This window comes from Centruroides sculpturatus, unplaced genomic scaffold (genome assembly GCF_000671375.1).
Source record: "Centruroides sculpturatus isolate CEXI.00-Female unplaced genomic scaffold, Cexi_2.0 scaffold1265, whole genome shotgun sequence".
NCBI lineage: Eukaryota > Metazoa > Arthropoda > Arachnida > Scorpiones > Buthidae > Centruroides > Centruroides sculpturatus.
Window position 1 is genome coordinate 139539 of NW_019385602.1, and position 20561 is coordinate 160099.

Consider the following 20561-nt stretch of genomic DNA (forward strand, 5'->3'; position numbering starts at 1 on the left):
TTGGAAAATGACGTTTTCAGCTTTCAACTGGCTTTACCTATGACGTGAGCGAAGTCCCGGCTATGACGTGGCACGCTTGTGCACCACACAGATCGATTGAGGCGTTGTCCGGGCACACCAAACTCCAGAACCTCTGCACACCTTCCTAACAGGTCTATGGTTTAGATGTGATCATGGCTGCATCCGTAGTCGACTTACCCGTCCGAATTTACTTAACGTTACGACCCTGATTCAACTACATGTCGGTCGGTCTTTACTGCACAACCGTTGTGCTTTGCAGAGCAGTTGAGAGTCCGCTATGGATCGGGCAGTTTTAGTCGTTTTTAAATGTTTTATCAATGTGCAGAGTGTTCGTCGATGCACATTCAACGGTCAATACCATGGATGAACGTAGGAAAAGGTCAGTATGGTTACCCGTTACGTTAACTATACATGCTTCTGTGTGTTATTTAATCGCTTTGGAAAGTCGATAACGCCTATACGATTTTTAAATAATCACGTATACTGTACACATAAATGGTATGTATCGGTAGTATTTTTTTTATATCGTGGTACTAAAAATTATATATATATATATACATCTGTTTAAAACTCAGCTGGCACGTAGCACGCTACTATATATTATATTATCTACTATCTACTTTTATATAATAATAAATAGACGTCCACGTGGGATACAGGCGCCAATATGGTGGTTTTATCTATTACATGGGCGCCTTGATGTAACATGAGTCGTGATATCATTAATAGCATGACTTTTGACGTCATTTCTAATCACTTAAACGATTTTTATAGCAATAAATCTTATCGGAGGATCGTAATTATAAGTTTTAAATATGCCACCGTCACGCTTTTTAACATTATCGTCGGAAATTAATCGATTTCGAATTCGAAAATGATCGTTAACCAATCGCGTTCGATCCGTGCTAGTAGAACGTTTAAAATTTCAAAATACGTCACCGTTAATTAACCAATAAATTCGAAAATCCATGTAAATTAATGACGCGATTGGTTTATTTCGAATTATGATTATTCCGAATATCGATTCGAAATGTTTAAAAAAAAAAATGATCGATAGATCGATTTTATAAGAAGGTTGTCGATCGTTATTTTAGTAGCTCTTACAGGTAAACGAAAGTTTTATTTATTATTATTATGTTGGTTAGCTGCATCACTTAGAATGACTACTATACGTCTTCTTAAATGTCGCGAGGTCAAGATTGTCGGTAATGAGATAGAGCTATCAGAACAAACGGAAGCAGCTCCAACATCTTTACGTCGCTAGGAAAACTGTTAACCTATTTTACTCGAATTTACTATATTAATTAACATAATTCACTCGCATTAATCTACAAAATCGTCTCATTTATATAAGAATGAATTTGAAATTTCAACTAAATTTCGTTCTTTTTTAATAGCTCATCATCTATTGATGATAAGCTATTAAAAAAACATTTATCGTTGCTTGATTATCCGAGTGATGCCCACCTAACTGAGTTTATTATTTAATAATTAAACAACAAACTCTTATTTTGTTCCAATTAACTCGAACGATGATCGAGATGTGAATTCGGAACCATTTTTATTCGCATTTTATCATCTTAGAACAGATTTAAATGTGAAATTTTCTAGTAGAATCAATTTGATGGATGATGTGGTATTTTTATTATTTATTTTATTTTTTATCTTTGCTATTCTTGTTCTAAATCCTATCCAATATTCATAGCGTAGGATAATCCCGTATCGAATTTCGTTTTGGGTGAAGATGATAAGTGCTCCACTTTTTAAACAAGAGGATTCCATATTTATTGTTTCTACGCCCACACGGAATATGGCTAACAACTGTTTATATACTATACACAATAAGAATAATTGCACATCAAACAAAAACCGCTACGTTGATGTATTATTTCTTAAACAAATAATATTACGTACATTTTCTTAGCGGATAGTAGAAAACAATACTTACATTCTTTAACCCATATTTTCCAACCATTCCATAGATGAAACCCATTTTTAGAAAAGCGAGATACGTGATAAACATCCAATCTTTATCAAAGGTGTTTACCGGAAAATAATATTGTTAAAAGGTGTTGTTAGTAACCTAGAGGATTCTGATTGTACTCATTTTACCGAATTTTGACCGCCCACGCTCGTTTAAACCTTAACATTCGTCTTTTTAATTAATCTCCTACATGATTTTTCTATTAAAAATTTAAAAAAAGAAAGGAAGAAAAACACTTCCTCTTCGGTAATTTTGTTTATCACTTTTTCTTAGTTACATAAATTCTACATATTTAATTAAGTTTTTATAAAGATAACATTGTTTTTAAAAGTTTTTTTCCGTATTAATTAAATTTTACAAAAACTAAATAACTGTTGGCTTTTTAAATATTTAACCTGCTAATGTTTATCTACCAGCAAATAATATTTGAAAATTATCCGGTAAGACTCAGGATCGGGCAGGGGATGGCATTCAAAACGGCAAATTTTAAGTAAAAAAAAGAAAAACGTTTGTTTGACTCGAATCGGTTCCGCTCGACGGAGCAAAAATCACTAAAGATACACGAATTAATTGGTAAAAGAGTAGAAAAGGATGGATCTGTAAACAATTAAGAAGTAAAGCCGAGGTCAATCACCCGAGATTTGAGTGGCACCGCACGTTAGATCACCCCTAACGACGTTCTTTCATCGAGTTTCTATCGATTTTTATATGGCATATATTAAATTCCACCATATTCCAGATATTTTAAAGAGGCCGAGGAATTCCGCATTTCCATGTTATGGATGTGGAAGAAAAGTCAATAGACTGATATTCCTCAAACAACGTTTGCGGTTCTTACCACTGACAGGTGGTTTTTCTATCCAAGGCAGACAGACACGTGTGACATTTACCAAGGATTACCATCGTCTCGATGACGTGTGGATTTCTTTGCCGATATGGTGATAAAATATAATATCTCTTCGTTGTTTTTTTCCCACTCTTTTTTGATTTTTTTATGTGTTTAACACGTGTTAACATCCGGAGATCATCCATTTGACAGTTTTGTGATTTTTAGACTATTATTAAATTATCTAACTCTGAGAAAAATGCATTAATCCGATTATTTTTAAGAATGATTAGTTTTGGGTTTTCGACTAAGCTGATTTATTGTAATAATTTTAATTCGGAATATTTATTTTGCATTTTGTTTTTGTAATGTCAATAATTGTAATGTAATGTGCATTAGTCAATAATTATTCTTCGTGAATTTTTTAAAGTAGATTTATTTATTCATTTTCCATATTCTTGCATACTTTTTCATGGTTTGTCTTGTTTTTATATTTCGAATTATGATTATTCCGAATATCGATTCGAAATGTTTAAAAAAAAAAATGATCGATAGATCGATTTTATAAGAAGGTTGTCGATCGTTATTTTAGTAGCTCTTACAGGTAAACGAAAGTTTTATTTATTATTATTATGTTGGTNATATTATATTATAGTTCAAATATTAATAACAATTTATTTTTGAAAGAATATAGAATTCATATGAAGTTATAAATTGTAAGATTATCATCATTTTTTGCTAAATTTATTCTTTAAATTCTTCTTATTTAAATTACAACTTTCGATTCTAGATTTTACAAGCAAAAAATTAACAGAAGACACAAAACAAAATATTATTTAGACACTCAAAACTTCCAATAATCCTTCATTTTAAAATAATTTCAAATTTGCAAGGAGAATTTATCAGTTTTATTTTAATTTTTAGTCATTTATATTTACTGTTTACATTAATTTTAGGACCAGTCGTTTCGTTTACAAGATCCTTAACTATTCATTCCACTTAGCTATGTAAATTTTTCCCCCCTTTTTTTCCACTTAACTTCCGCATATCTGTCATATTTTATCTTTGTTTAGGGGGGAAATCTACTTCATTTACATGCGGGTTATATAAGCAATGCCAATAATTAAATGTACGCAGAGCGTGTGAAAAAAATATAGGCCTATATGTTCAGTGCGCTAGCGCTCTAATTTGCATATATTACGTATAGACACTAAACACGGCCAGCGATATTGTTTCTTCCACGTTTTTCAACTAGAAAAAACTAAAAAGGAATTTAAAAAAAAAAGGCGAAAATAATGTTTTTCGCATTACAGAAACGGTCGGCATCGGCTCGCAATTTATGCAAATTAGGAAGAGAGAAAGCGAGAGAGACAGAGAGATCCGAAAATACGAAATACCAGCGTATTTCATTTTGGTTTCGTTGCGGAATATATTTTGTTTCGTTTATGGTAGCTTATTTCGTAGAAAATATTCCATGAGATGTCGAGGTATGTGCATTATTCGTACTTTTTAACTTAAGAAAATTGTCAATTTGACGCCATTTCGGGTCTCCTACGCATTGATTAGGTTGCGTAATTCGAATTGCGTATTAAAAAGCTCTGTTAATTCCAATGGAGGATTATTATTCTGTGATTTTTTTTTTTATATCGAAGCGTTAATGAGTTACAAAAAGATTCCCTCAAGTCACGCGAAGTTAATGATAATTAACGAGCGATCATGCAGAAAATATCGGGCGTTCGTTGTAATTTCTAGTTTTATATCGCATTTAAAACAATAGAGCCGCTAAATCGGTTATTTGTTAAAAGAAAAATTATTAATTTAATGCATTTTTTTGAATAAATTATAAATTTGTTCCTGGATTTTACTGTATAAAGGTTTTGAATTATCTCGCCTTCATAACCTTAAACTGTGTCGGCACTTCCACGGTTTTAATTCCATTTAGATGTATTGCGGAAATAGCTAATTACAATTAATTATTAACTAATTATTGATGTTAATGAGTTTCGGTAATATTTTGCATTACAGTTTTTGTTTTTTAATAATGATGATTTTTTAATTTGAAAATATTGTGACGTCAAATGTTTGAATCTCTCGCTAGAGCGGCGGCGCCTTTGATGATGGGTTACGCTTTCGAATTACAAAGATTCATACAAGTTTTTTTTTAAAAAAAAAAGTAGTCCGAATTGTTCTAAAAATATTTGATCATCATTTATCAGAAGCCAGATATAAATAAGGCCATTGTTTACCATTTGTCAGAAGCCAGATATAAATAAGATCATTATCTGACATCACAAGATGGCGTCACGGTTGCCATGGATATTTGACCATATTTATTCCCCCTTAATGCCCGAGGATACCCTCGAGTTTGGCGATAAAAGTCAAAAATTAATCTATTTTATTATAATTCAATTTAGTGTATTTAATCGTATAAATCGAATCGACCGAGTTAATAATATATAAAAATTTTCCCCAACATTTAGTAATATTTTGTGTAAATTCAGTCGCTACATTTTAAATTATTGAGGTCATTAATTACGCCGCTTCAGACCATTACAAAATTACATATATATAAATTTTTCATTTTCGTCGTGACATAATTCATATCAATACTTATCTTATTGTTTTTATTTTCCTTTATGACGATTATAACATAATATAGGTTACTTGTGCGTAGATAAAATATAGCGCATAAATATAATCGGGTTAAACGATAAACTAAATACAAGAAAATTTTCTTCCAGACAAATGGCGGATAAGTTTTTTTATAAAAACTTATCCGCCATTTGCCTGGAAGAAATTTTTCATGCATATATATATATATGATTTAATNCAGTTTTTTTTATTTTCATAATGGAAAGCTGATTTTATTTCCATGCAAATTCAATAACCGAAAACAGAATTATCTTTCTAAAATTGGATTTTTATAAGTTTACATGAAAGAGAAATTTTTATTTATTTATTTAGTAAATTGACTTTCAATTTTCTTTAAAAATATTTCTCTCGCCGGCTTAATTATTGTCGACAATTTTTTAACATTTTAAAAACTTCCGCGAACCGATCGAGACGCCCTTCAACGGGTTTTTTTTTGTTCTGCTAATTTATTTAATTTATTTTTCTTTTACAATAAATAAATTAAATATATGCTTCATTAACGAGGTCTAAATTTATTTATTTATACATATAAAAATAATATATAAGCACGAAACTCGAAAGTGTTAATAATTTCGATTAGATTCAAAAGATGAATCTGGGCGTATAAATATTTCGCTATACAAGATGGAGATATTTGAATAAATTTATCGAGATAAAGCGTGGGAAGTTAGAATAAAAGAAACCGAATATCCCGTTGATAAATTCAAACATTTAGAACACGCATACAAATGCAATAAATAGGCCTGTGTATGAGTAACACTCGAACAGATGTAGCAATGCACGACTACCGCATGGCATAAAAAAAACAATTTTACAAGTAACAGTAAAAAAAAAAAAAAGAAAAATCGAACTCGGAATCGTTATTTAGAATTCAAAGTAGTCGATAATAGTTAAATTTTAGTCAACGGGTCCAGATGTTTGTTAGAAAAGCAGCTGAAAACCCGGGTCCAGGTGTGCGAGAATAGAGAACAAGTTAAGCGATTGTCGATCTCCCCTCAAAATGAGAAAAGGCGAAGAAGGGGCTCGTTATAAAGAAGAGTAATATTATGATCGGTGAACGCATCAAAATGTTTAATAGCTGCAAAAAAAAGGAGTGATGTTCGGCACCGTATCAATAGCGAAACGCGACATCTCGATAAACAAAAACATCCTTCTATTGGAATCTCTGGAAAAGGGTGGAGAGTACTCCAAATGCTTATTGCCATTCTCGTTTTGTCCAGGGTACATATCGAGTTTCGTTAACAGAGGTAACATCTGTCGACTTAACACGTGAATCGAGTCTGATTTTTCGAAGAGAAGCGCATCTTCCTCCTCCTCCTCGCCTACCTGTACAGTTTACACATCATAACATATTCCTCCGCATTTCTATAGAATAAATATGATTTAGAATCAAATCGTGTTTTTCTAGCAAACATATAAGAGTAATTCAATCAAAAGTTTCGTTTAAAAAGCAAACTCGAGAGAATATTTCGGTTCTTTTGTGTCTGTATTCTTCTATATCTGCTCGGTTACTACATTATCTTTATTTTTTTTTAGATTCGTTTGATTTAACTCGAACAAAAATGCACTTATAGACTTAATCGTGTAGTATTAAATCTTTAAAAAAAAAAGGATGATTCGCAGGACCCATCCGTGTATAATTTCCTCCTCTCGAGGAGGAATGGCCGTTAGGTAAAACGTATCGGAACTCGTACGCGATGAAGCGACAGATCGGAACAGGTGGTTGGCGATCACGTGACCGTCTCCGCGGGTCAAAGGTCTCCGGCCCAACGGGCCATGTGCGCAGACGGTGCGTGCCAAGGCCAGGACCACTTGTCGCCCGGAGCTAGTCCGTTAACTAAAGTAGCAGATGGTTTAATTGGCCGGTCGATGCTCGGCGTCTCCGATTGTCCTCTTTTTATACACCTGCTAGATCACGTGACGGGCAACGGATTTTTTAAACGAAGAACGGACTGTGGTAACGAGCCTGTCATCGATCGTCGTCTCCTTTTTTTTGCCGGTTTACGGCGCATTTGCAATTCTCTAGATTCGAATAAATAGGAACGAATAGCTGATTTCAATTAATTATTTGTTCCGTACGCATTCTATATAATTCCGAGCCGCAATGCAAAACGTGGCACGCCTACGCAAGGTACTGTACAGTACATGTACTGTACGTGCGTGCCGGGTTGTAGATTTTTCTTCTTGTTTTCTTAATTTTAAAATTAAAAATTCTATATAACTTATACGTAATTCGTTGCCTAGGGCATTATAAAAGCGTAAGAATTGTTTATCGTGTCCTTTGTTTACATTCATAATTTTAAAAATTATTTTTCTCTATGATTCTTATGTTCGAAATTATTTTATTTATATGATGCTTAGTTATTTTGCTGTATACGAAAAAAATTTATATACATATATACAATTTGATTGAGGAATAAGGCTACGTTGACAGGCTCGTCTTACGTTACGTCAGGCCAAAGAAGGCATTATTTGTAACCCCTTAAATTACGCTTTCTTTAACTGGCCAGATGTGACGTGACGTAACGTAAGAAGAGCCTGTCTGAACGCAGCGTAATATTCGCACTAGAAGGAATTGTTTTAATAATAATTAAAATGAATTTTGCAAAATTATTATGTCAATAGAAATAATTATTCACGGTAACCTTATGTATGTTTCATAAAGTTTGTGGTTTATTATCATAGAAATGTTTAGCATTCGAGTTTTCCCCTTATGTATTAGTATTGAAAAGGCTAATAATATACAAAAAATATCCCATATGCCACATTTTGCACTCGTGTATACAATTCCTAAAGTATAAAATTACTCTACTTTCGGGTTTTGCGCAAAAAAGGAAAAATATTGTATGTCTTTTGTTTCTTGCATCAGATACGTCTTTAGTTCGACGCTATACATTATCAATGACAAACTCTACTGATAACTTTTTCGCTTCCAAAAATTTGAAAAAAAAATTCATTTAGTTGAGTAATTTCTGTAGTAAAAATCAACCGTTACGTTACGTAATGAGTAAAACTGCGGTGTTTATCCAAGTGCTTCTCTCTCTCTCCTGAAATTTGTCCTTGACTTTTTTTCTTTCACCATCCATCGACGTCCTCGATTATTGCGATGCTTCAAAGAAGAAAAAACTTCTTTTATCTCGAGAAACTTTTGTTTCTTTCGGTAGTGTTTGGGGCGGATGCCCGCTTGACCCCAATGTGCCACCTTCGGCAGCAGCAGAAAACAAATTTGTAGACGTTAATTAATTCCTATCCGCAAACATGTCGGAGTTATTGTTAATGACGATCGCTGCTATGAGGATGATGATGATAACTTTTATATATTATCACTTATTATTATTATTGTTGAGGAGGTTTTTTAGTAAGAGGACGAGGTAACATCTGCTAAATTTTTAGCGAAAGAGGACAGACGGCCTGCGTGTTCCTCCCCCAAAATAGAGGAATGGGGAGGTCACGTGACCGGCGTGCACGCGCCACTACTTACTACAGATTAGAAAATCGCTTCCCCGTCCATACGACCACCTGTCCCTTAGTTTGAACGTAAACTAGCCTATTGTCAATGGTTTTTTTATTTTTTTTTATAGTGGTTTCCCCTAACCTGCCACCTTTCTAGTCAGGTAGCTTTGTTTTGTCTGGTTGTAAATTTCGCACATCCTCCAACATTAATATCGAACGTCTATTGTTTACGCACCTCCACGCTTTTTTTTAAACCGTTTTGACAATTATTTCGGTCGAATGCGACTTAAGTGGAATTTTATTCAAACAAAATCATGATTAAGTAGGATCTCTTCTGTTTATTCCGTTTCAATTAGGTTTAGATGATGTGTAGTGTGTCTGACAGGCAATATCTCGTTCCTTTCTGTTTCCTAGCAACACACACAACTTCCAGAGATTGTTTCCATAAACATTCGCATTTTCTAAGAAAGATTTGTATAATTAAGAAATGCTTTACTTAGAAGACACATATAAAATGAAAATAAATAAAAATTCACATTTAATGTAAAATTTGAATATTTCATGCAAATAATAACTCTTTTTTGGGATTACTCAATTTACAACTTTCCAAAAAAGTTTAGATTTTCATGGTTAAAATTCATCTTTTTGGAAAACGTATTTAGAATTATTTTCTAGCCACAGCCTTGAAATTTGAAATACTTTAGCAGCAACACGCTTTCTATGGCGCAACATCTTCAATTGTGATCATAACAGTAGCGTTATCCAAAAGCTCCAATAGTGATCATATTATATAATATTTCTACTATTAAAAATTTATAAACATTTAATAGGATTAATTTGATTTTAGTGTGAATTCTTCGACCTAAAAGCGAAGTAAAAAGTAGAGAACAATGAAAACATGCACAAATGCACTACAAGATGTATAAACACAATACAAGAACTACAATACCGACAATAAGTGTAATGCCATACGAAGAAATTGCCATTTGTTAATTGAATAAACTGTCATAGTTTTTAGAAATTTGACAATTTCCCGCAAAGACTAACAACAAAAGTCGGATCCATATTCAAAGAATAAATCTATATCATTAACTTATATCCATTCATAATTTTAACGAGTCTCGTCATTGTGCAAGTAGCGCACAATGTACAGCGTGTACTAAGCGCTTCCGATGACAATTGATAAGTACGGCGAAAATTCACAATATGCATCAAGTGTTAACCTAAATCTTCGATAACTATATTCAATTATAGGAGAAGATGCGTTGACAATAACATACGTCACGTACACAATAAGAACACCTGGACTGTAGCACAGGTGGCTTGGAAATTTCAGATTTGTGCCTACACTTTGGAATCACATTTCTGATAATTCTCTATTGCCCTTTAAATCAAACTAAAGATATTTTTTCCCTTTTTTCCTTTGCTAAATTTAGTATACGTCGATGCAGTTTCCAGTCGCGCTGTGTTATATCCGACCGTATTCTATTATATTGTTACGGATTCTTCTGCTTGCGAATTTTATATTTTAACTAACAAAACAATGGAAAATATGATTTATAATGGAAAAGACTTGTGGACAAGAGTCTGGCGCGCATTTCGTAAGGGTTTTGCGGGCAACAACAGTGTCGAATTTACGTATTCTACCGTAAAGAGTCAAAGCAGAAACAGCTGGCTGATTGAGGAGAGAGCCTAGCAGATGGACGAATGCAGCAGGACCGTTTGGTTGCGTGTTTATCAAGGTCGCATCCACGTGACTAGCGACAAGCCATCCACACGACCAACAGGCAGATGTATACATTCCGAACAGAGAGAATTAAACAAATTATAATTTAATTTGAAAAAAAAAAATAATAAAATTCTACACAAATTTAAATAAAGTAGCGATAACTAAAACAAACACCAAGATTTTCGAGCTGCAAAACGATTTTTTTACAATGCTTAAAAGAGATGCGTGTATTTAAGATATTCGATGTTAAATCTACAGGCGAAATGGTCCAGTTATTAAATTATTGACATCATTTGTTGCTCGTCTCCCGCATGGACGAGTCGGGAAAAGTTTTACACCCCCCCTCCCTAGCGATGTAGATTGGTATACATAAGCATCTGCTTGGGTGGTGAGGAGCATCGGCTCTCTCATTCGTCGCCCGCCTTCTTTAAAGAGCGACGTCTGCTCCAAGAAAAGCCACTGTGTCTGTGTCTTGTGTCCGTTTTTCTTACGTCTCCTCCGGACACAATGGTAATATTGATGTGTTATACTAACACTTACCGAATGGCTTCGGTACATCAGCGCAAAGAACACTGCAGGTAATCTTCTTTTTGCTTTTTTTATTTTTATTTTTTCCCAGAATTCTTAGGTTATTGGATTCTTTATTTTTAGCTCCAGTTGATTTTTGGTCTTAATCGATATCCCTTTGCTAGTTTAAAAATAGCAACAAAATCCGTTCGATAGATAAATGTCTTGCTCGTTTATGGAGTTTCTTCCAAGGAAAAATTTTATAATTACTTTCTTGTTTTTTTGTTTTATTCCTTAACGGGGAAATTTTAAAAATTTATTTTAAACTTTGAATATTTTTTTACATTATTTTATTTATATTTCAGATGATTTCGAAATGTATTACGCAATTTTACGTTTTGTTTACATTAGATAAGAAAAAAATTGTTTTCATATTCTTTCCTTCCTTAAACTGTATATTTTTTACGCTAGAGGTATTTAAACTTCGTTCGCAAACTCGTACTAGAACCGCTCGAGCCTCACCGGGATGACGTAAAAAAAAAAAATAGAACCGGGAAAAACTGAACAATTACGAGTCGCACGTGTAGTCGCGTGCCATCTGGCGCGTGCTGGACCGGGAGAGGCGCATGCGTAAAATAGCAGCAGGTGTGGCGTAGATCCAGGTGGAATAGTGCATAATATCATTTTTGGCTTTTGCAGGGTTCTCCTCTCTATTCTATTCTCCCCTCGTTCTCTATAAACAGCTGTTCTCTCTCAAAAACCCACAACCGGGGGATAAAAACGATACAAATATATATCTACACACACAAAAAAATAAATAAATAAAATCGATATTTTGGCATTAATGATTTTCTAAACGGCATAATATAAAGTCGAGCAGAGAATTTATTTCCATTTTTAACAGAAAGAAGAGATGCTAGTGTTCGGTTACTTATCATAGTTCAGAGTAAGAAAAATAATCACTAGAAACACGATCGGGTGGCGAGAAAATATATCTAATTACCGAATTTCTGCATTAATTTTCAAAAATGCAAACAGACAGTGTGGCTTTTTATAATTTTAAAACATTTTTCGTGACAGGTTAACTCGCAGTTTATACGCACCTCGGCGCTGCAACACTTGTCACAAAATGGTCTACTTTACAGCCGTCAGATGCAAACAATGCGGGTGAGTGTGTTTTTTTCTTCTTCTGTTTTTGTGTTTCCGTTGAGGTTAATGCCGCTTCATCTCTAACTATTGTTTTCGATTTTTAAAACGTTCTGTAATCTAATCTATTTGCAGCAATATCAGTCACGAGACTTGCGCCAACAGTCCGAATCACTGGTGTAATGTTAACAATCCCAGCACGAGAAGGAACAGTCATCAAACATCGAGCGGTGAGCAATCTTTGTTTGTTTGTTTATTCACGAGACTTTTTGAGTCACGCTCGTGTGTTTCATTCGCGTGACGAGTTTATTCTGCAGTTTATATGCTGGAAATTGATAAGTTTAGGCCATGGTTGTGTCGTTAACAATGACAGAAGATCATAAACCTGTAATGCTAAAAATAATCTAGTTGGAAACGTCACGTCCGAAAATAGTCTGTCATGACGCTGTTAACTGTTAGGAAATCATTTGATACTCTATAAATCAATACGTTCCGAGTCATATTAAAATAAGAAGAATATAATTGCGTTGTAAATCTTACTCGGTGCATTTTTTTACCTGTTTATTTTATCGATCCTTTGGGTGAAAATATAGGAATTTTTGTAATGTTTTTATTGTTATTGCAGGTGATAGCAGCTGGAGTCAGTTCAGCACGGATACGTTGGAGCTGGATAGAGAAAAGATGCCCGAAGATTGCAGCAAAAAATCTGGAACGGGAGCAAGCAGCAGCGCGGCAACGGCGTTATCTGGTTTGTTGAAAGTAGTGCATTGGTTATCTCAACGAAAACGAAGTAGAGAAATGAGCAAAGCTAACGCTGCCGATAAACATGTCAAGGGCCGATTCGGTTTAAATCAGGAGAAGATCGACGATAAAATGGCAAAGAAGAGATTGAAGACGCTGTTGAAAAACGTTCAACGCTTTCAACCGCCGAATCAGTGTTCTTGCAATTGGCCTCACGTGGGACCCGTGTGTTTGGTTCACACAGATAGTTATCAGAATTTCTTTGCCTCACCCAGCGGTTCTTTATCGTCGAGCGGCTGCGTTTCTACCGCTTCTTCCGCTGCACAAACACCGTCAGACACAGAGGGGGATTTTGGACGTCTGACCTCCTCCGTTTGTCGGACTCAGGAAAGGCTCTCTCAGCTTCCGGAAGTCGGTTATCGTGCCGTTCCCTCTGTATCTTCTCCACCTTCGAACGTTGCCACTACCCACTTTAGAAAAGGAAGTGGGATGAAGAGTCGTGCCCAAAATCTCAGCGTGCACGGTAGGTTCGGACGGCAATGGATGACAAAAGCTAGAACGTTAAGCCTGGAAACCAAAGGTTCGCCTATAGAACGACTCTGTGCCACCTGGCCTCCCGCGGGGAAGACAGTTAGCACCGTTGGTGAGTAAACTCTCACGCTCTATTCGTTTACAATGCATTTATTGACGCTTCTAACGTGCATTATGTTTAATTATAATGATAGAAGATTTTCTAGACGATACGGAATCTGGGATTGGAGATTGTGACGTCTCGGAAATATCTGCCAAGTAAGAGCGATTTTTCAAATATTATAACCGTTGCCAAATCGATTAAGTAACATGAAACGTAATTTTAGATCTCAATGCGCTGATGTAAGAGACACGTTGGGAGAATGGTGCATTCCTTTCGGTGATCTGGACATCATCGAGAAGTTAAAGCAAGATCATAATGGAGACATATACAGGTAAGCCTGATGATGCTTTTTTTATTCTCGTAATTCTCTTATAGGGAAGTCGAAATGAGTTCGAATTATTAAATTTTAGGGGTAGATGGCACGGAGAAGTGCTTATTTATACTTTTAAACAAGAAACGGAGGAAGAAGTCGGGCAGTTTCTCGAAGAAGTAGCACAATTAAGTATGATACGTCACGAGAACGTGGTTTTGTTTATGGGGGCTTGCATTGATCCTCCTCAACTGGCTATAATCACTAGGTAGGTGCACATTGTTCTAAAAACATCTTTCTAAGCCGTTTTACTAGATAATCAACATGTATCATTTATATTGCAGTATGAGAAAAGGGCCTTCTCTGTACGAACAACTTCATTTGCAGAGATACAGGTTACCATTCTACAGTAAAGTCAGTATTGCCAGACAAATTGCTCAGGGAATGGGTTATTTGCACGCTAAAGGAATAGTGCACAAGAAACTTAACTCCAAAAATATCATTTTAGAAGGTAGAGTGAAACTTTGCATTATGGACCAGGCTATGACTTCTCAGGAGAACGACAGGTAAATTTCTATAAAACTGTTTATAATCTCCAAGTTAATAGTTATTAACATGTGTACATTTTTCTTTTTGTAGACCGGGATACGGAAGTATATCCAGGGGTCATCTGACTTACATAAGTCCTGAATTGATGAGGACACTTCGGGTCGATCCTCCTCACGTTTATCCCGAAGCTGCTTTTACTCGCGAATCTGATATTTATGCATTTGGATCCGTGTTATACGAACTATTATCAGAGAAATTCGCATTTTCCAGTTTTCCTTCTCATACAGTCATCTGGTTAATAGCAAACGGCAGAACTCAAATGGTGGACGACTTAAAATGTACAAATGTATTGAGAGTAAGTTAGCCTACATTTCAAAAAAATATATTTATGATGAAATGTTTATTAATAAACATTTTCATATTTAGGCACTATTGATAGAGTGCTGGTGTGCTACCCCTCAACGTAGACCACCATTTTCTTATATAGCAAGACAGTTACAAGAAAACGTAAGTCGAATATCTATTTTTAAACATTCTTATAAAAGAGCGAGTTATTAATTTGCTATTTTTCTGTCAGGTTTCGCTTCATAAACGACACAGTTCTTCAGAACCCGAAAGAATTCATCATACTGGTCGTGGTATAAGTGTTTAAGAAGGCAGCAATAAAACTGTATCCACGAATAAGAGAAATCAAATGTGGTGTGCCTAAAGAGAGATTTGATTTTGCATTCAAAAAAACAAGAACTTTCCCATTTCTTTCTTATTTGGATCAATCGCCTCTCGTATGTAGATACTTCAAGGGCACCATTTCAAATCATCGAGCTTCATTCATCTTTTGGAATGATTGTGGACAACTTTTTAGTAAAGGATGCATTCTTACATAGAAAACATCGAATTACGAGCGAGGATCGGCATAGATTTTTTGACTCTCCGAGTTTAGTTAGCCATTTTTTGGCATTTAGAGACAAAACTAACGCGAGTTTTAGCGATTCACTTGGAGCATATGAAGAAAGACACGGTGCAATGGTGCCCTTTGAAGATTGAGTATCAGCTGTTTCAGGCTGTCTTTTTGCCTTGATCGTTGTTAAAAAACATATAAAAAAAAAANAAAAAAAAAAAAAAAAAAAAAAAAAAAAAAAAAAAAAAAAAAAAAAAAAAAAAAAAAAAAAAAAAAAAAAAAAAAAAAAAAAAAAAAAAAAAAAAAAAAAAAAAAAAAAAAAAAAAAAAAAAAAAAAAAAAAAAAAAAAAAAAAAAAAAAAAAAAAAAAAAAAAAAAAAAAAAAAAAAAAAAAAAAAAAAAAAAAAAAAAAAAAAAAAAAAAAAAAAAAAAAAAAAAAAAAAAAAAAAAAAAAAAAAAAAAAAAAAAAAAAAAAAAAAAAAAAAAAAAAAAAAAAAAAAAAAAAAAAAAAAAAAAAAAAAAAAAAAAAAAAAAAAAAAAAAAAAAAAAAAAAAAAAAAAAAAAAAAAAAAAAAAAAAAAAAAAAAAAAAAAAAAAAAAAAAAAAAAAAAAAAAAAAAAAAAAAAAAAAAAAAAAAAAAAAAAAAAAAAAAAAAAAAAAAAAAAAAAAAAAAAAAAAAAAAAAAAAAAAAAAAAAAAAAAAAAAAAAAAAAAAAAAAAAAAAAAAAAAAAAAAAAAAAAAAAAAAAAAAAAAAAAAAAAAAAAAAAAAAAAAAAAAAAAAAAAAAAAAAAAAAAAAAAAAAAAAAAAAAAAAAAAAAAAAAAAAAAAAAAAAAAAAAAAAAAAAAAAAAAAAAAAAAAAAAAAAAAAAAAAAAAAAAAAAAAAAAAAAAAAAAAAAAAAAAAAAAAAAAAAAAAAAAAAAAAAAAAAAAAAAAAAAAAAAAAAAAAAAAAAAAAAAAAAAAAAAAAAAAAAAAAAAAAAAAAAAAAAAAAAAAAAAAAAAAAAAAAAAAAAAAAAAAAAAAAAAAAAAAAAAAAAAAAAAAAAAAAAAAAAAAAAAAAAAAAAAAAAAAAAAAAAAAAAAAAAAAAAAAAAAAAAAAAAAAAAAAAAAAAAAAAAAAAAAAAAAAAAAAAAAAAAAAAAAAAAAAAAAAAAAAAAAAAAAAAAAAAAAAAAAAAAAAAAAAAAAAAAAAAAAAAAAAAAAAAAAAAAAAAAAAAAAAAAAAAAAAAAAAAAAAAAAAAAAAAAAAAAAAAAAAAAAAAAAAAAAAAAAAAAAAAAAAAAAAAAAAAAAAAAAAAAAAAAAAAAAAAAAAAAAAAAAAAAAAAAAAAAAAAAAAAAAAAAAAAAAAAAAAAAAAAAAAAAAAAAAAAAAAAAAAAAAAAAAAAAAAAAAAAAAAAAAAAAAAAAAAAAAAAAAAAAAAAAAAAAAAAAAAAAAAAAAAAAAAAAAAAAAAAAAAAAAAAAAAAAAAAAAAAAAAAAAAAAAAAAAAAAAAAAAAAAAAAAAAAAAAAAAAAAAAAAAAAAAAAAAAAAAAAAAAAAAAAAAAAAAAAAAAAAAAAAAAAAAAAAAAAAAAAAAAAAAAAAAAAAAAAAAAAAAAAAAAAAAAAAAAAAAAAAAAAAAAAAAAAAAAAAAAAAAAAAAAAAAAAAAAAAAAAAAAAAAAAAAAAAAAAAAAAAAAAAAAAAAAAAAAAAAAAAAAAAAAAAAAAAAAAAAAAAAAAAAAAAAAAAAAAAAAAAAAAAAAAAAAAAAAAAAAAAAAAAAAAAAAAAAAAAAAAAAAAAAAAAAAAAAAAAAAAAAAAAAAAAAAAAAAAAAAAAAAAAAAAAAAAAAAAAAAAAAAAAAAAAAAAAAAAAAAAAAAAAAAAAAAAAAAAAAAAAAAAAAAAAAAAAAAAAAAAAAAAAAAAAAAAAAAAAAAAAAAAAAAAAAAAAAAAAAAAAAAAAAAAAAAAAAAAAAAAAAAAAAAAAAAAAAAAAAAAAAAAAAAAAAAAAAAAAAAAAAAAAAAAAAAAAAAAAAAAAAAAAAAAAAAAAAAAAAAAAAAAAAAAAAAAAAAAAAAAAAAAAAAAAAAAAAAAAAAAAAAAAAAAAAAAAAAAAAAAAAAAAAAAAAAAAAAAAAAAAAAAAAAAAAAAAAAAAAAAAAAAAAAAAAAAAAAAAAAAAAAAAAAAAAAAAAAAAAAAAAAAAAAAAAAAAAAAAAAAAAAAAAAAAAAAAAAAAAAAAAAAAAAAAAAAAAAAAAAAAAAAAAAAAAAAAAAAAAAAAAAAAAAAAAAAAAAAAAAAAAAAAAAAAAAAAAAAAAAAAAAAAAAAAAAAAAAAAAAAAAAAAAAAAAAAAAAAAAAAAAAAAAAAAAAAAAAAAAAAAAAAAAAAAAAAAAAAAAAAAAAAAAAAAAAAAAAAAAAAAAAAAAAAAAAAAAAAAAAAAAAAAAAAAAAAAAAAAAAAAAAAAAAAAAAAAAAAAAAAAAAAAAAAAAAAAAAAAAAAAAAAAAAAAAAAAAAAAAAAAAAAAAAAAAAAAAAAAAAAAAAAAAAAAAAAAAAAAAAAAAAAAAAAAAAAAAAAAAAAAAAAAAAAAAAAAAAAAAAAAAAAAAAAAAAAAAAAAAAAAAAAAAAAAAAAAAAAAAAAAAAAAAAAAAAAAAAAAAAAAAAAAAAAAAAAAAAAAAAAAAAAAAAAAAAAAAAAAAAAAAAAAAAAAAAAAAAAAAAAAAAAAAAAAAAAAAAAAAAAAAAAAAAAAAAAAAAAAAAAAAAAAAAAAAAAAAAAAAAAAAAAAAAAAAAAAAAAAAAAAAAAAAAAAAAAAAAAAAAAAAAAAAAAAAAAAAAAAAAAAAAAAAAAAAAAAAAAAAAAAAAAAAAAAAAAAAAAAAAAAAAAAAAAAAAAAAAAAAAAAAAAAAAAAAAAAAAAAAAAAAAAAAAAAAAAAAAAAAAAAAAAAAAAAAAAAAAAAAAAAAAAAAAAAAAAAAAAAAAAAAAAAAAAAAAAAAAAAAAAAAAAAAAAAAAAAAAAAAAAAAAAAAAAAAAAAAAAAAAAAAAAAAAAAAAAAAAAAAAAAAAAAAAAAAAAAAAAAAAAAAAAAAAAAAAAAAAAAAAAAAAAAAAAAAAAAAAAAAAAAAAAAAAAAAAAAAAAAAAAAAAAAAAAAAAAAAAAAAAAAAAAAAAAAAAAAAAAAAAAAAAAAAAAAAAAAAAAAAAAAAAAAAAAAAAAAAAAAAAAAAAAAAAAAAAAAAAAAAAAAAAAAAAAAAAAAAAAAAAAAAAAAAAAAAAAAAAAAAAAAAAAAAAAAAAAAAAAAAAAAAAAAAAAAAAAAAAAAAAAAAAAAAAAAAAAAAAAAAAAAAAAAAAAAAAAAAAAAAAAAAAAAAAAAAAAAAAAAAAAAAAAAAAAAAAAAAAAAAAAAAAAAAAAAAAAAAAAAAAAAAAAAAAAAAAAAAAAAAAAAAAAAAAAAAAAAAAAAAAAAAAAAAAAAAAAAAAAAAAAAAAAAAAAAAAAAAAAAAAAAAAAAAAAAAAAAAAAAAAAAAAAAAAAAAAAAAAAAAAAAAAAAAAAAAAAAAAAAAAAAAAAAAAAAAAAAAAAAAAAAAAAAAAAAAAAAAAAAAAAAAAAAAAAAAAAAAAAAAAAAAAAAAAAAAAAAAAAAAAAAAAAAAAAAAAAAAAAAAAAAAAAAAAAAAAAAAAAAAAAAAAAAAAAAAAAAAAAAAAAAAAAAAAAAAAAAAAAAAAAAAAAAAAAAAAAAAAAAAAAAAAAAAAAAAAAAAAAAAAAAAAAAAAAAAAAAAAAAAAAAAAAAAAAAAAAAAAAAAAAAAAAAAAAAAAAAAAAAAAAAAAAAAAAAAAAAAAAAAAAAAAAAAAAAAAAAAAAAAAAAAAAAAAAAAAAAAAAAAAAAAAAAAAAAAAAAAAAAAAAAAAAAAAAAAAAAAAAAAAAAAAAAAAAAAAAAAAAAAAAAAAAAAAAAAAAAAAAAAAAAAAAAAAAAAAAAAAAAAAAAAAAAAAAAAAAAAAAAAAAAAAAAAAAAAAAAAAAAAAAAAAAAAAAAAAAAAAAAAAAAAAAAAAAAAAAAAAAAAAAAAAAAAAAAAAAAAAAAAAAAAAAAAAAAAAAAAAAAAAAAAAAAAAAAAAAAAAAAAAAAAAAAAAAAAAAAAAAAAAAAAAAAAAAAAAAAAAAAAAAAAAAAAAAAAAAAAAAAAAAAAAAAAAAAAAAAAAAAAAAAAAAAAAAAAAAAAAAAAAAAAAAAAAAAAAAAAAAAAAAAAAAAAAAAAAAAAAAAAAAAAAAAAAAAAAAAAAAAAAAAAAAAAAAAAAAAAAAAAAAAAAAAAAAAAAAAAAAAAAAAAAAAAAAAAAAAAAAAAAAAAAAAAAAAAAAAAAAAAAAAAAAAAAAAAAAAAAAAAAAAAAAAAAAAAAAAAAAAAAAAAAAAAAAAAAAAAAAAAAAAAAAAAAAAAAAAAAAAAAAAAAAAAAAAAAAAAAAAAAAAAAAAAAAAAAAAAAAAAAAAAAAAAAAAAAAAAAAAAAAAAAAAAAAAAAAAAAAAAAAAAAAAAAAAAAAAAAAAAAAAAAAAAAAAAAAAAAAAAAAAAAAAAAAAAAAAAAAAAAAAAAAAAAAAAAAAAAAAAAAAAAAAAAAAAAAAAAAAAAAAAAAAAAAAAAAAAAAAAAAAAAAAAAAAAAAAAAAAAAAAAAAAAAAAAAAAAAAAAAAAAAAAAAAAAAAAAAAAAAAAAAAAAAAAAAAAAAAAAAAAAAAAAAAAAAAAAAAAAAAAAAAAAAAAAAAAAAAAAAAAAAAAAAAAAAAAAAAAAAAAAAAAAAAAAAAAAAAAAAAAAAAAAAAAAAAAAAAAAAAAAAAAAAAAAAAAAAAAAAAAAAAAAAAAAAAAAAAAAAAAAAAAAAAAAAAAAAAAAAAAAAAAAAAAAAAAAAAAAAAAAAAAAAAAAAAAAAAAAAAAAAAAAAAAAAAAAAAAAAAAAAAAAAAAAAAAAAAAAAAAAAAAAAAAAAAAAAAAAAAAAAAAAAAAAAAAAAAAAAAAAAAAAAAAAAAAAAAAAAAAAAAAAAAAAAAAAAAAAAAAAAAAAAAAAAAAAAAAAAAAAAAAAAAAAAAAAAAAAAAAAAAAAAAAAAAAAAAAAAAAAAAAAAAAAAAAAAAAAAAAAAAAAAAAAAAAAAAAAAAAA

General features: G+C 26.5%; 1 protein-coding gene across 5 annotated transcripts; it reads left to right on the forward strand.

Moving 5' to 3' along the window:
• The first annotated feature begins 89 nt into the window (after positions 1-89).
• LOC111640504 (kinase suppressor of Ras 1-like) lies at positions 90-15662 on the forward strand. Of its 5 annotated transcripts, none has more exons than XM_023386509.1 (11): positions 90-400; positions 12253-12339; positions 12454-12548; positions 12944-13702; positions 13785-13848; positions 13917-14024; positions 14104-14271; positions 14348-14569; positions 14643-14907; positions 14979-15059; positions 15130-15662. In XM_023386509.1, exons 1-11 carry the CDS (start codon positions 339-341, stop codon positions 15202-15204), a joined length of 1986 nt encoding a protein of 661 aa, XP_023242277.1. In that variant the 5' UTR covers positions 90-338; the 3' UTR covers positions 15205-15662. The 5 variants fall into 5 exon arrangements, with proteins under 5 accessions (XP_023242277.1, XP_023242280.1, XP_023242279.1 ...); XM_023386512.1 differs by lacking the exon at positions 90-400 and adding an exon at positions 978-1127; XM_023386511.1 differs by lacking the exon at positions 90-400 and adding an exon at positions 3314-3435.
• Positions 15663-20561: the final 4899 nt, after the last annotated feature.

What these genes read in the sequence shown, in the direction of transcription:
- LOC111640504 (XM_023386509.1), top strand. Translation starts at nt 339, where the DNA reads ATGTGCAGAGTGTTCGTCGATGCACATTCAACGGTCAATACCATGGAT. An exon ending in GTCTCGGAAATATCTGCCAA is followed by an intron (nt 13,849 to 13,916) that starts GTAAGAGCGATT and finishes ACGTAATTTTAG; the next exon opens with ATCTCAATGCGCTGATGTAA. An exon ending in ACTTCTCAGGAGAACGACAG is followed by an intron (nt 14,570 to 14,642) that starts GTAAATTTCTAT and finishes TTCTTTTTGTAG; the next exon opens with ACCGGGATACGGAAGTATAT.